Genomic DNA, 14655 nt, shown 5'->3' on the forward strand with positions numbered 1-14655 from the left:
AGAAAGAAAGAGAAAGGGGGGTGGGAAGAGAGAGAGAGAGAGAGAGAGAGAGAGAGAGAGAGAGAGAGAGAGAGGTGATTAATTGCTCCCCTAACTAATAGATTACGGAGAACCACTTAAGATATTACCGTATAGGATAATACACTATAGATCGAACATTAATATTTTCTAATTTTGAAGCTTACAAAAAAAAAAAACATTAAATGAATTAAAATCACAAGCTAAGAGGAGGTATTTTCGTTGATGACGTTCCGAGTGACAGCTCCCCTAAAACTTAAAAACTTTAACATTTTCAAGATCGTTTATTTCCTTCAGTTTTAAGCATACATGAACCAACTATTATTATTATCGTTGCTAGTTAGTAATTCATCAGTTAGCTACTTGCATTAAGACTTGGAGACGGGATGTAGCCCAGTGGTAATGCACCTTCCCCATGCGTGGTAGGTTGAATCTCGTTTCAGCCAGTGCACCACGACTGGTATACCAAAGGCCGTGGTATGTGCTATCCTCTCTGTGGTATGGTTCATATAAAAGATCCATTGCTACTAATAGACAAATATAAACGGGTTTCCTCTCTATGACTATATATCAAAATTACCAAATGTTTGACATCCAGCAGCCGAAGGTTAAAAAATCAATGTGCTCCAGTGGTGTATTTTAACAAAACAAACTTTCAACTGATCAAGGATCTCGATTTTTCTACTTTTCTTGTCGTGAGTGGAGCGTAGTCCAGTTGTAAAGCGTTCACCTGGTGCACGGTCGTCCTAGGATCGGTCTCGTTCCAGCTAGTGCCTCACAACTGGTGTAACAACGGCCGTGGTATGTACTATCCTGTCTGTGGGATGGTGCATATAAAAGATCTCTTGCTGCTAATCGAAAAAGAGTAGCTCATGAAGTGGCGACAGCGGGTTTCTTCTCAATATCTGTGCGGCCCTTAACCATAGGTCTGATGCCATATATCTGTAAATAAAATGTGTTAAATGTGTCATTAAATAAAAAGATTTCCTTCCTTCCATCCCTTTCGTGTCCGTTTACTCTCGCTTTCTCTCTCTGTTGAGCATCGCAGCATTCACCATTCTAACATTCAAATGCTAAAGCTACTATCTTAACACAGCAATCAGTTATTCTCCGAGTGACCACGATAACAGGTATTTTTTGACACGGTAACCAATTTAATGTCACAAGTATAAGTTACGATATTAATTAACAGACCATCAAACCAGTTTTATATGAAACAAGCTTGGTCTTAAATACACCTTTATAAACCTGATAGACACATTGTTTCTTAATGCAGGGAAACCCGTCTAAACCAGACACTGAACTAACTGGAATATTACCAACACCGGCCAAGTTCCATGGTCCTGAATTTTCTAAATTTCAAAATGTAACCCTCTAAACACTGACTCATGTCTAAATCAGATAAATATTAGTTCCCCAATGCGATCCAGTTTAGACGTGTTTCACTGTATAATATACAAAACCGCTTTCATAATAAAATTAACGCAATCAGTCTGATCATGAACCCGTTTCATGAATTTTCATATGTCTCTTTAGCTGGCTTTTGTTGTCAAATTCCTTGGCGCATATGTAGCACTCGGCATGAAAACTAATGTTTTTCTTCTTCAGTCTACTTCTGTCCGCAACCAAATGGGAAGAGTTTCCCCCCTGTTTGAGTAAGCCTGGCTCACAGGAGGAAACATGTTCAAGCCTCATACTCGCATACTGAATATCAGTTACATTTGATATTTCCTGAGTCCGAAGATTCTTTTCTGATGTTATTCCAACACTATGATCTGAAGGAATATAATTTTTGTGTGAAGAAATTAAGTTCGACGTCTGCTTAGTTTTCGATTCCAGATCACACACCATAGTGTTCAAATCACTTTTATTTTCCTGAGTCACACCAGTTTGTCTTTCCAATAATGAATCTGTAAGTCTTTGTACACAACAGCTTTCAGAAACTGCATCCATTACATGATCGTTCGACATCTCTTGGTTGGATCTATTGCTTTGAGTTGTGCTGTTACACACAAATGATTTTGGCTTTGGAAATGAAGAGTTATGGGAGAAGACATCTTTGTTAAACACTTGCATGTCAATACCTTCGGTATCCGACTGTATTGGTTTGATTAAACTTTCTGACGCTTCGCACCCACTTTCTGATAACCCGATATTTGAACCGTAATTCCTATTTTCCCGACCAACAATTTGGCTCCCTGCAGAAGATGTATGTTCTCTGTGCTTTGCAATATGTGACTGGAGAAATAACGGTGACCAAAAACCCTTGTCACAAACCGAACATCTGTTTGGTTTACGAATGGGGCGAAGACTAAATTCTGTTTTCCTAGATCCCAATTTCCTTTGCTTCCCATCTGTCTTCTTAGAACCTGAACCGCTGCTTTTGGAATGACAGGCATTAACAATTTTCATCGTGGACTTGCGCTTCCTGTTCCTCAACTGTGTGTTCTGCGAGTTTAGGTGAGGGTAGTGACTTGCAGAGTGTCTCCGCAGTGACGTGTAGGTCGTGAACTGCGTCATACACACCCGACACGTGTAGGCCTTGCGTCCCGTGTGCGTGGTCATGTGGATGTTCCGGTTCCACGTGGAGCGGAATCCCTTTCCGCAGTGCACACACTTGTATGGACACTCTCCGGTGTGGGTGTACCGATGCGTCTTCAGGTTCCATGCGCTCAGGAAGCGCTTCCCACAGAAGTTGCACTCGTGAGGTTTGATGTCGCGGTGTCCCATCAGGTGGCGCTGCATGCTCTCCTTCCGCGTGAACATCTCTTGACAGATGTCGCACGTGAACGAACGCTTGCCTCCGTGGTACCGCAGGTGACGTTTCAGATTGGCCCTTCGGGTGAACGACTGCTGACATATGGGACAAGCCAGAACATTGTCACCACACGGAACAGATTCGTGATGGTGCAGGTTTTCCTCCGTGTTGAACGAAGCACTGCATTTGTCACATCTGAAGTCCTTGTGAGAACCAAGATGTTTTGACAGCGCTGCTTTCCTGACAAACGTCTTTCTACAGATTTCGCACTGAAATGGCTTGTCTTCTCTGTGGATTTCGGCGTGACGTTTCAGGTCGTGCTTTGTTAAAAATTTCTTTCCGCATGTCTCACATTCTTCGGTGGGTTCCGTGTGCGCCCTACGCTTGTGGGCTTTCAGCAGAGCCGAGGTCTTGAACTGCTGTTCGCAACTGCTACACGTATACGCGATGCTCTCTTGGTGCGTTTCCATGTGCTGTCGTAAGTACCGCATGTAGTGAAACTGTTTCCTGCACAAGTGACACTCGTAAACGGAGGGTTCTGCATGCGAGGACTTGATGTGCCTCGACAGACTTGCCTGGGTGGAGAACGCCTCGCTGCACTGCTCACAGTCGAACGGCTTGATGTGCGTCGCCAGGTGTTTCTGTAAGTTGCCCTTCAGGACAAACTTCTTCTGACATACAAGACAAATGTAGTCCTTTTGGCCTGAGTGGTTCAGCTGGTGCTTCTTGAGGTTTCCTTTCAGGAGAAACTCCTTCCCACATTCCTACAAAAGAGATGTGATGCAAATGTAAGTAGAGAATTTATACTACTTATTGACATAGGCTATCAGGGTTTCTGCCAGAGGGTAAAACGGGTAAGGCGCCATACTCAATTTTTGGTAGATTTTTTTTTTTTAAGTTAATCTTTTGACACAATTATGATTTTTTAAACTCTAACCCTAACCCATTTTCTTTCCGAGGAACTGTTGACTGTGGTTGCATTCAGCACACACATTGTAAATATTCAATTCCAGTGTCATACCCAAAAAACAGGATAAAGCCAGTTGTGGTGCACTGGCTTGATTGAGAAATACATGTAGCCCAAAGTGCCCACATTCCTACAAGAGAGGCAAATGTAAATAAGACAGCCCTCTACGTTAACGTTTACGTCTAGGAGCCAGATGGTGCGACTTCTATTTTTTTTTTATATAGATAGTTTTTAAATGTTTTAGTCGCCAAATGCAAAAAATGGTCACTCATGAGACCAAAATGGTCGCAATGCAGACATTACAAGAAGTTTGCTCACTGACCGCTGACCTAATTAAATTCAATGGTTAAGTAACATTTTGACATTGGCTGTTTCACTGTCACCATTTTTATTTTAATAAAACAGTGGTCGCGAGCCAGTTCGCTCAAAATATGGAACTATATTTCTGTTATATTTTTCCGATTGATTTTTCCACCGTCATTTTCCATGTTTTAAATAATTTTTATTCCATTCCTAATAAAAAAGCTTGAGGATTCCCTCGGAGACTCCATGTCAAGCATTTTGACAGGAGGCGGTTTCTTCCCAGTTCGCTAGCCAATTAATGCCCGAGATACTTGCCGAGCTATCAGTGTAAATATTTTTTTGATTGATCTGTCATTGTTTAACTGAAAAAAGTTAAGTTTGCCATCTATCTTACTCTCAGCGCATTTGTGAAATCCAAATCTGTGTCATTAACCTTGATTGTGGGTGGCGCCTATAATGACACTCAAACAGCAGCTGTTCTACTTGTTTACTTCTGTTACTTTTAAATGCATTCTAAGCAATAATTATAGGTAGGTAATAAATAAAATATGACACTCTCTTCAATTTAATACCATTATTATGAATGAGTACATTAGAAAATGGTATCTAGCAAGGGAAAGTAAGATAGATACCATTTTCTAATTTACTTGTTCATAAAAATGGTATTAACTGAAAGGAGTGTAGTATTCTCTCTATATATAAGAACATAGTCACAAACTTTTAACCCGTATCCATGCACTGGGGTTCTTTGCGGCCTGAGGACAAATTTTGATAAAGATTTATAAATCATCGGCTATTGTATTGGATGACAAACATTTGGTAATTCTAATATAGCCTCAGACGAAACTCACTGTATTTTTTAATTAATAGCAAGGGATCTTTTATTTGCACTCTTCCAAAGATAGGACAGCACATACCATGACTTTTGATGTACCAGATATGGTGCACAGGTTGAAATGGTGGGGATATTTCTTACATATCCTAAAAAACAAACAACTCAAAAAAGCCTTTTCCAATTAAAACCTGTTTATGTCCCTAATGCTTGTAGTTACATGTAACATATATAATCAATTTTGATCATGCTTTTTTTCATTGGATGGTATGGTATGGCATTAATGACTTAGTCGTCACCTAGAAGCAGCCAGTCACATGTTTTTAAATTGTTATCACACATACATGTGTTAACAGTATGTGTTATCAGGTGACCTATCTGATAATCACTATTATTTAGTAAAATTGTATTAACTTAAAGTAAAGTAGTAGGGCTAGTGAATTTTTAATCGTGGCTAGTACATTTTTAAAATCACTGATCCCATCGCTAGTGGGGTATATAAAAATTCTAGAAAACTTGTTATTAAAAAATACTGATGTTCTCACCAACGGGTGTGTAATAATTAGGGGATAACCCTACTGTGTTTTCCGATTTGCGGACATATATCGGTGGTTTTACTGTCACAAATTTATTTTAAAATGGTAAATTGCGACTGTAAAACCACCGATATACGTCCGCAAATTGGAAAACACAGTAGGGTTATCCTTATTCTAATAAAACTGTTTCCTATTTTGATTTTAAATAAGAAATTGTCACATTTTTTGTAAGAATAAGCATATAAACGTCACCAGCTGGTGACGTCATTAAGCAGCCCTTTAACAGATGATGGGTGGTCGAACAGTTAGCGACTCGAACACAGATGTGTAATTTGACATATTTAATCAGCTCTCATGATTAGATAACAAGTAATAAAGAATAATATGTTCATTTCTGACATAAAAACTTCTCAGTATTTAACGACTTCTGTACGTAATATGAACGCTACAGAAATTGTCTGTATGACGTCATTACAAAACAACCCTGTTCTTTGCTTAACCTATGACTTATTTCTGCCAGAAAATTTGTGACCGGTATATCAGTTATTTTATCACCTGAAATTTTTAGTACAGATCCAATCAGATTCGTTCTTACAAATGTGTTGAATTAAAACATGTCTTACCTCACACTTGAACTGTTTCTTCCCACTGTGGGTGTCCATGTGTTTCTGTAGATTACCCTTCAGGTTGAAGGTTTTTCCACACTCCAGACAGACAAAACTCTCAGGGGTGTGAACCTGACCAAGCAGAATAATTCATTGTTAATTCTAGAGTACAAGTTTACACAAAAATACTAACTCATTGATCAACAAAACAAAGAACTTAACATGCTATCAAAGAGACTGAGGTTTTACATAATTGTATAAATAATAATTATTTCCACATACTTACCTTTTCTGACACCCAATAGCAGATGTGTATTTCTGTGCTAGGGTGTCGTTAAACATTGATTCATTTGCTATCAAAGATAAACTATGCATGCAGGAGTTTGTTTTAAGAAATTACAAATATTATTGTGAACTACCCATTGAATATATATAATGTATAATACAGTTAAAACTGAAATTCAAAGATAAACAAGCAGAGAGAGAGAGAGAGAGAGAGAGAGAGAGAGAGAGGGGGAGGGTGAGAGAGAGAGAGAGAGAGAGAGAGAGGGAGAGAGAGAGGGAGGGAGAGAGGGAGAGACAGAGATGCACTCAACACATTTTATTTATGGTCATATATGGCATCAGACATATGGTTAAGGACCACACAGATATTGAAAGAGGTAACCTGCTGTCACCACTGCATGGGCTACTCTTTTCGATTAGCAGCAAGGGATCTTTTATATGGACTATGCCTCAGACAGGATAATACATACCACAGCCTTTGATATACCAGTCATGGTGCACTGGCTGAAACGAGAAATAGCCAAATGTGCCCACCAACAGGAATCAATCCTAGATCGATCGTGCATCTGGCGACCACTATACAACTAACTTACATCCCACCTCTTTAAATGTAATGAAGAAAAAAAGAGAGTAGAAAATAGGGGGCAAACTATAGCTGAGGGTTATGGAAGACCAATGTTGAAGTACGGCTGTGTGATTCTACCTCCGATACTGACCTGCATGTGCTTGGCCAGGGTCCCATCTGACGTGAAAGTCTTGTAACAGGTCGGACACCTGTACAGATGAAAGGAAGGTTCGGTCTCATCACTGCTCAAGTTGTGGAAGAAGCCAGCCGGCGACATGTTCCTCACACCCGACACCATCATCACCTTCTCACCACCACCATCGTCATCACCACCGAACTCGCGGTCTCTTACATTACAAACCAACACCACTGGACGCATGTGATCTGAAGTCACCTCACTTCTACTACGGACTCTGCCTGTGATACAGCCCGATTTTGTAACATCTGATGAAATAAAAGTGCTGGCAGCAGCTGTTTCCAACTGATCATTCCCGTCTGTTTTCCAAATATTATGATGATTGTTGCTGTCTACTTTCAGTATGCTATGCCGATTATTGCTGTCTGCTTTCAGAACATTCTGTTGATTGTTGCCGTCTGCTTTCAGAATGTTCTGCCAATTGCTGCAGTCTGCTTTGTCAATGTTATCCTCGTTATACCCATCTGTTTTCCAAGCGTTCAGTCTTGATACGGAGGGAACTACCACATCCGTCTGACCGGTGGTGAAGCTGGCATCGTCTAGCTGTAGTTGAGACTGGATGTGTCTGACCTGACTCTGCACTGCGGAGATCTCCTGCGTGGACAGCTGGAGCTGGTTTCCATCCTCGTCAACCGGGATCACAGTCAATTCTCCATCCATGTTGACATGCATGTACATGTATCTGTCTCAATACTCTAACACCACCTGGAAGGAAAGAACAGGAGTATTTATGTGTACGTGTATCTGTCTCAATACTCTAATACCACCTGGAAGGAAAGAACAGGAGTATTTACATGTACGTGTATACTAGCTCAATGCAGAGTGAGCAAAACAATTTGCCAAATTATCTACTGAACTTCAAAAATTATCAGTTATTTTCCAGAAAAATTTCAATTATTACATGAAATTATTTCGCCAAACTAAAAAAACATTTGCCACCTGCTTTCAAAATTCGCAAGTGGCGAGTGCCAGAGGTAGCCCTGCTCATGATTATGGCCGTAATTTGCTTCTTGCAGTTACACTAATATTGTACCGATTTGCTGAAATGTTATAAAAAGATTTGTTTGTTCTGATTAATGACACCACTAGAGCACATTGATTTATTAATCATTGGCTATTGGATGTCAAACATATGATAATTTTGACATGTTGTGTTAAGAGAGGAAACCCACTACATGTTTCCATTAGTAGCATGGGATCTTTTATATGCACCATCCCATAGATCAGATAGCACATACCACAGCCGTGCCCTTTGATATACCAGTAGTGTAGTTCATCAAGATAAACCTCGCGTGCAAGCACAACGGCGAGGTTTATCCTGTCTATCCATTCCGCCATTTGCAGTTCTAAACACCGGAATCATACGCCTTTCGATTGTTACTTGTATTTCCCCCACTTTTAAACACACTGATATGCTAATTATTAGTATTCACTATAACTTAAGAATTTCAGAGTTTAAAAGAGTATCTTTATATAAAAAACCCCCACACAAAATCAAAATAACAACCAAGACTCATTTTTATGTCTTAAAGGTCTTCGAAAGGCGTATGATTCTGGTGTTTAGAACGTCGCCATGCGTGTCAGCTGATATTGTCTGCCAGCATAATTGGCTGCTAGAAAGTGGCTGCTAGAATCCACTCGGTAAAGTCGGACTTTTTTCCTTTAATTCAAAGTGAAGATCGTTTCAAAGTAAATATTTCTTGGTCTCAGTGAGCTCGAAATAGATCACAATATACGATTAGGGTGGGGAAATGTGATGGTAATCGTTATTTTGACCGCAATTTCGTTCCGAGCAAATTTCCTCGGAACCGTTGTCCAGAAACTGTGAATGGCGGAATGGATAGACAGGATAAATATCACTGTTGTGCTTGCACGCGAGGTTTATCTTGATGAACTAACCAGTCGTGGTGCACTGGATGGAACAAGAAATAACCCAATGGACCCACAGACAGACCACACATCAAGCAAGTGCTTTACCACTGGGCTACGTCTGGCCTGAAATGTTATAAAGATCACTACAAATCTCTGTACACACGACAACAGGAATGAACGCCATTAGGTTTTATTTTGACAGTGAATTTCTTGGAAAATGCGTTGTTCCGAAAATAGAACATCCACGAAAATTTGACCTCATACCATATCTTATTCTGAAACTTTGTGTAAATCTTGTGGAAAATGCAGTAACTTTTACCAAATTAATAATTAAATTTTCACAAGGTTTATAGAATTACATATCCACTGACAGAAAAAGATATGAACTAATATATTTGTTTTCTTGCAAGAATGAAATAAAACTTGCTTCTCTGTAAATAACATCCGGTTTGTCCATGTTCATTAGTAGTTGTTGTGAAATTTCCTCCAACGTATTAGAAGCTTCTTAGCACTTATAATTTCTATTTAAATTTGTTTTAGTATACATGCTGTTGAAAGTTGTTGTAGTTGTTCTTGTTGTTGTTGATGACGGGTTTTGGGGTTGTAGGTTTTTGGCTAAATGTATTTTATAACTAATTTTGTTAAGTTTTTATAAACATAAAAATATATAAATTAACAATAAAATGTTTTATCGTTACACACATTGTTTCATTTATTAACATATTTTATTCTTAATTTCCCTCCCTCCCTCCCTCCCTCCCCCCTCCCTCCCTCCCCCTCTCTCTTTCTCTCTCTCTCTCTCTCTCTCTCTCTCTCTCTCTCTCTCTCTCTCTCTCTCTCTCTCTCTCTCTCTCTCTCTCTCTCTCTCTCTCTCTCTCTCTCCCTCCCTGCGCGTCTCTATCTCTGTATGTCTGTCTGTCTGTCTGTCTGTGTGTGTGTGTGTGTGTGTGTGTGTGTGTGTGTGTGTGTGTGTGTGTGTGTGTGTGTGTGTGTGTGTGTGTTTGTGTGTGTGTTTGTGTGTGTTTTGGGAAAAACGAATTTACATGGGACAAAATACAATATACGAATGTTTGTAAACAAGTGCTCTTAAATGGCACGAACGCCATGATGTTGTAAGGGACTCTATTATAGGATTAGTGTTATTGTAGAAGGGAAAGGTTACATGGTAGTAGAGTTGGGCGGTATACCGTATATACTGTTCGGTATCGGTATCATAATCATGTCAATACCGATTTACCGTACCGAGTAAATTTCAAAATATCGAAATGTTATCCGCCATTTAGTAAAGCACTAACATTATATCTGACGAACGCAAACAGCTGAAAAGAAGAGAGACACGAGGGCCTTGTGTATGGAATTTAATTTTATTTAAATGAAATTAGCGGGTGAGATTTAACTCGGACATGCATTTAAAGCCGAGTATACCGAAAATACCGCTCGATATCGGTATCGGTATCGGTATCGGTATTGTATCAATACCGACACCGATACCGAAGCTGAAATTTTAATACTGCCCAGCTCTACATGGTAGGAGGTATAGGACTGGGTATAAAATTCCCGAGTTTGCATTACGTACCTGTATTTGCTGAACGGTCCAGTATGTGCCCAGGAGATCATCTGATCAGCCAACTCGCCTTGTATCAATATAAGTCGCCTCCTACATATACAAATCGCCTCCCACCAATACAACTCGCCTCCTATCAATACATCTCGCCTTCCACCGAATATAACTTGGCTCCCACCGAATACAACTCGGCTCCTATCAATACAACTCGGCTCCTACCAAAACAACTCGGATCCTACCAACACAACTCGGATCCTACCAACACAACTCGGATCCTATCAATACAACTCGGATCCTACCAACACAACTCGGGTCCTACCAATACAACTCGGCTCCTACCAATACAATTAGGTTTCTACCAATACAATTCGCTCCTACCAATACAACATGCCTCCTACCAATACAACTCACCTCCTACCAATACAACTCGGATCCTATCAATACAACTAGGCTTCTACCATTACAACTCACCTCTACCAATACAACTCACCTCCTACCAATACAAATCGCCTCCTACCAATATAGCACACCTCCTACCAATACAAATCTCCTCCAACCAATATAGCACACCTCCTACCAATACAACTCGCCTCCTACCAATAAAAATCGCCTCCCACCAATACAGCTTTCCTCCTACTAATACACATCGCCTCCTACTAATACAACTCGGCTCCTACCATTACAACCCAGCTCCTACCAATACAACTTGGATCGTGCGAATACAATTTGGCTCTTACCATACAACTCACCTCCTACCAATACAACTCACCTCTACCAATACAACTCACCTCCTACCAATACAACTAGCTTACTACCAATACAACTGGGCTCCCACCATTACAATTTGGTTCCTACCAATACAACCCGTCTCCTACCAATACAACTCACCTCTACCAATACAACTCACCTCCTACCAATACAACTAGCTTCCTACCAATACAACTCGGCTCCCACTATTACAATTTGGTTCCTACCAATACAACCCGTCTCCTACCAACACAACTCGCCCCTGACATATTTTAGAGGCAAAAGAAATGTTAGTACCAAAGAGAAATTGCCTTATTCGCCCGTGACAGTAACGGAAGACATGTCGACATTTCTTTAATTGTTCCTATGTTGTCTTTCATTCATTCTTTCTTTGTTTACGTAAGGTGTAAGGAAACGCCTATACGTGTACCATTTTGAACAAAAAAACAAAAACAACAAAGAAAAATAATACAAGTTCTGAGAATAAAATAATACAAGTTCTGAGAATATAAAATAATACAAGTTATGAGAATAAAATAATACAAATTCTGAGAATATAAAATAATACAAGTTCTGAGAATATAAAATAAATAAATTGTATAACTAAACATATGTTATAATCGGCTTCAGTGTTGTTGATACGAGTGAACGGCTTGACTTTGGTATCTAGGTCATCATCCTGAAACAGCCAATCAGACGACTCTAAATCGGACACCTACATAATTATATGGGATATCGTTCTGTGATATAACAAATATGACAGTGTCCCCTCCAACGGTGTGTAAAACTAATTAAAACACGTGTGTTGTACAGATAATACTACGTGAGTGGCCGTTAGATTCTATTATTTGACAAAGAGTTGTTTCAAAACGTATCTAACGAACGAAAGCGAGTTGGATGTTTTTAAACAACGAGTTGTAAGATAATTGGTATCTAACGGACACAAATGTAATATTGTATTTCTTACTTATCCTTATATATACAGGTTTAAAATAAATTTACACGTCTTTTCCAACTAAAACCTATTTACAGCCATTGCGATTTTTTTTTTTAAAACAACGAATTGTAACATAAATGGTATCTAACGGACACGAATGTAGTATTGTATAAATTTCTTACATATCCTCAAAAACCAGGTTTAAAATAAATTTACACGTCTTTTCCTACTAAAACGTATTTACAGCCATTGTGTCACAGTGCCACAAATTTCGATCGTGCTTTCTTTCATTAGATGACATGACTGTGGCGACCGGGTTATCAACTAGGAGCACCCAGTCGTATGTGTTATAAATGACGAATAATGTTCTCACCAACGGGTGTGTGAGAAATGATATTAATAACTCTGCTTAAATTAAATAAACTATTATATAATATTTATATAGGTGTGTTCTTTTTCGTTTTTCTTTTTCATATCATAATAGAAACGTTTTTCTTAGGGTTAATTCATGCCGTTCGTTCACGATCAAACTCTTCATAGAAAAGTGGGGTTTTTATGAGGTTTATTGACGGCATACCCGACATGCTATAAATAGGTTGAATAAAGCACTTTATATAACAGAGATCACGGAAAGACAGGTTGTTGTTCTTTTGTCCATTTTTCTCCGGGGTGGTGTTCCTAGTCCTTTCTTCTCCCGTTATGCATCAATAAATACACTCAAAAACATGAGCTGGAAGCTTTTCATTTAGTACTACAATGGATATATACTGACGCCCCAAAAGAAACTTTACATCTATAAAATTTGAATTTGATAAATAGTGTTGCTAATTGAAAAGAACCAATTTAGAAACCTCTTTACAAACACTTTGCATGTATTACGAAGTGCATTATGGCGTTTAGATGTTGAACTTCATGATACTTTTGTATCCCACCATTCCGTTTGTTGGTTTTCTATAATACAATTTCAAGCCTTGTAAAGTTTCGTTTGGACGTCAGTATATAATTTATTCTTGACCAAGTCCGTCATCTGGGCTGGGCTATTTCTGTTGTATGTTAGAATTTTTATGGTCAATGAAAATCTTACTTCTTTTTTTTTCTTTTCTTTTTTAATGTCCATCTTTTAACCACTGGCCTAATCATTAATACCGAAAGACTGATTTCATACAATAAACGATAGGCGTCTACACTCTGAAATGACTAACGCCCCTTTTTTGTACAGTGTACCCCATCTCTACGCTCCTTAGAAATGCACCCACTAATGCATGACAATAGTTGCAGGACCGGTTATTATATTGCGGGTTTCACGGGTGTGAAATACTATCTGGGTATACAGTGTGTTAAACTACATGGCTTCTTGTTAAGACTTTGAGGATGATTATGTTTCTTTATTCAGACGCAACACAACCAAGGGTGGATCATCTTAGCAAGAATTGAAAGACTGCGAACGTCTTCTGTCTGGCTGGGACTGAGACTTTGCGTCATATCCTCACGGATGCAGTAACGAAACAGATGACAGTAAATTTAAAATGACAAAAGAGTTTATAGAATGAAGACGGGTTTAATGTGTTTGTAATATATTTGCAACCAGGAAATTCGGGACTAATTTTGTTTCTTGAAAGACGGTTTTGAAGAACGAAAATTATGGAGGTTGTTACGAAACTTTGGAACCTAACTTTGGTCATAATTTTACTGGCAACACAGCTAGCAGCAGGTATGTACACTTTATAAGACATGTTTAAAATATAATATTCTGTGACTACTGACCTGTGTCATTAATTTTATATAAGTAAATATTATTTCCTTCCACTCCAAACAAGTGTCCCACCAAAAGTAGACATAGCAAAGTAATTGTTGTTCTTTTTGTCGAAAGTGTAAATATATAAGGACGTCTTTATGCTGTTTGGTGGTGTTGTACTTATGTCATTGGACATAAGGCGTGTAGGTACTGGGTTCGCATCCCGGTATGGGCTCTCACACAGAGTGAATTTTAATGCCTCGATGGGGAGGAGTATTGTTTGCGTTTTTAATTTACTAACTTATGTAGGTACTGGGTTCGCAACCCGGTAACGGCTCCCACTAAAGAGAGAGGTTGAAAGCCTTGTTGCGGAGAGGAGAAATAAGAACACTAGGTTCCGCATCTCTAGAGAGAGAGGATAAGAGGAGATAGAGAGTTAGAGCTCCCAGAGGCAGAGTATCTGAGATTTTAATGCCTCGATGAGAGATATTGTTCATGGCAAGAGTATAGATAGAAGCGAATGCAAAGAAATTCATGACTAACTTTAGAGTAGGAGACTGGAGATCGCAAGCCGAGTAAGGCTCAAGAAGAGAAACGAGCGAGAGAGAGAGAGAGAGAGCCCCTGAGAAAGAGGGAGAAAAAGACAAATAGATAGCTCTCGCAGCGAGATCTCTCTCTGCGAAGAGAGCCTTGGCGAAACTGTCCCCCAAAGAGAGCTCTCGCTCCCGATGATAA

General features: G+C 39.3%; 1 protein-coding gene across 1 annotated transcript; it reads right to left on the reverse strand.

Moving 5' to 3' along the window:
- Positions 1-1151: 1151 nt before the first annotated feature.
- On the reverse strand, positions 1152-9386 carry LOC121390399 (zinc finger protein 665-like). Its single transcript, XM_041522198.1, has 4 exons — positions 9202-9386; positions 7021-7770; positions 6038-6151; positions 1152-3540 (listed from the first exon to the last, which is right to left on the reverse strand). The coding sequence occupies exons 2-4, from the start codon at positions 7741-7743 to the stop codon at positions 1516-1518; spliced, it is 2862 nt and encodes a 953-aa protein (XP_041378132.1). The 5' UTR covers positions 7744-7770; positions 9202-9386; the 3' UTR covers positions 1152-1515.
- Between the last annotated feature and the right edge of the window lie 5269 nt (positions 9387-14655).

Source organism: Gigantopelta aegis, chromosome 15 (genome assembly GCF_016097555.1).
Source record: "Gigantopelta aegis isolate Gae_Host chromosome 15, Gae_host_genome, whole genome shotgun sequence".
NCBI classification, from domain to species: domain Eukaryota; kingdom Metazoa; phylum Mollusca; class Gastropoda; order Neomphalida; family Peltospiridae; genus Gigantopelta; species Gigantopelta aegis.

What these genes read in the sequence shown, in the direction of transcription:
- LOC121390399 (XM_041522198.1), bottom strand. Translation starts at nt 7,743, where the DNA reads ATGTACATGCATGTCAACATGGATGGAGAATTGACTGTGATCCCGGTT. An exon ending in CCCTGGCCAAGCACATGCAG is followed by an intron (nt 6,152 to 7,020) that starts GTCAGTATCGGA and finishes CTGCTTGGTCAG; the next exon opens with GTTCACACCCCTGAGAGTTT. An exon ending in AGAAACAGTTCAAGTGTGAG is followed by an intron (nt 3,541 to 6,037) that starts GTAAGACATGTT and finishes TCTCTTTTGTAG; the next exon opens with GAATGTGGGAAGGAGTTTCT.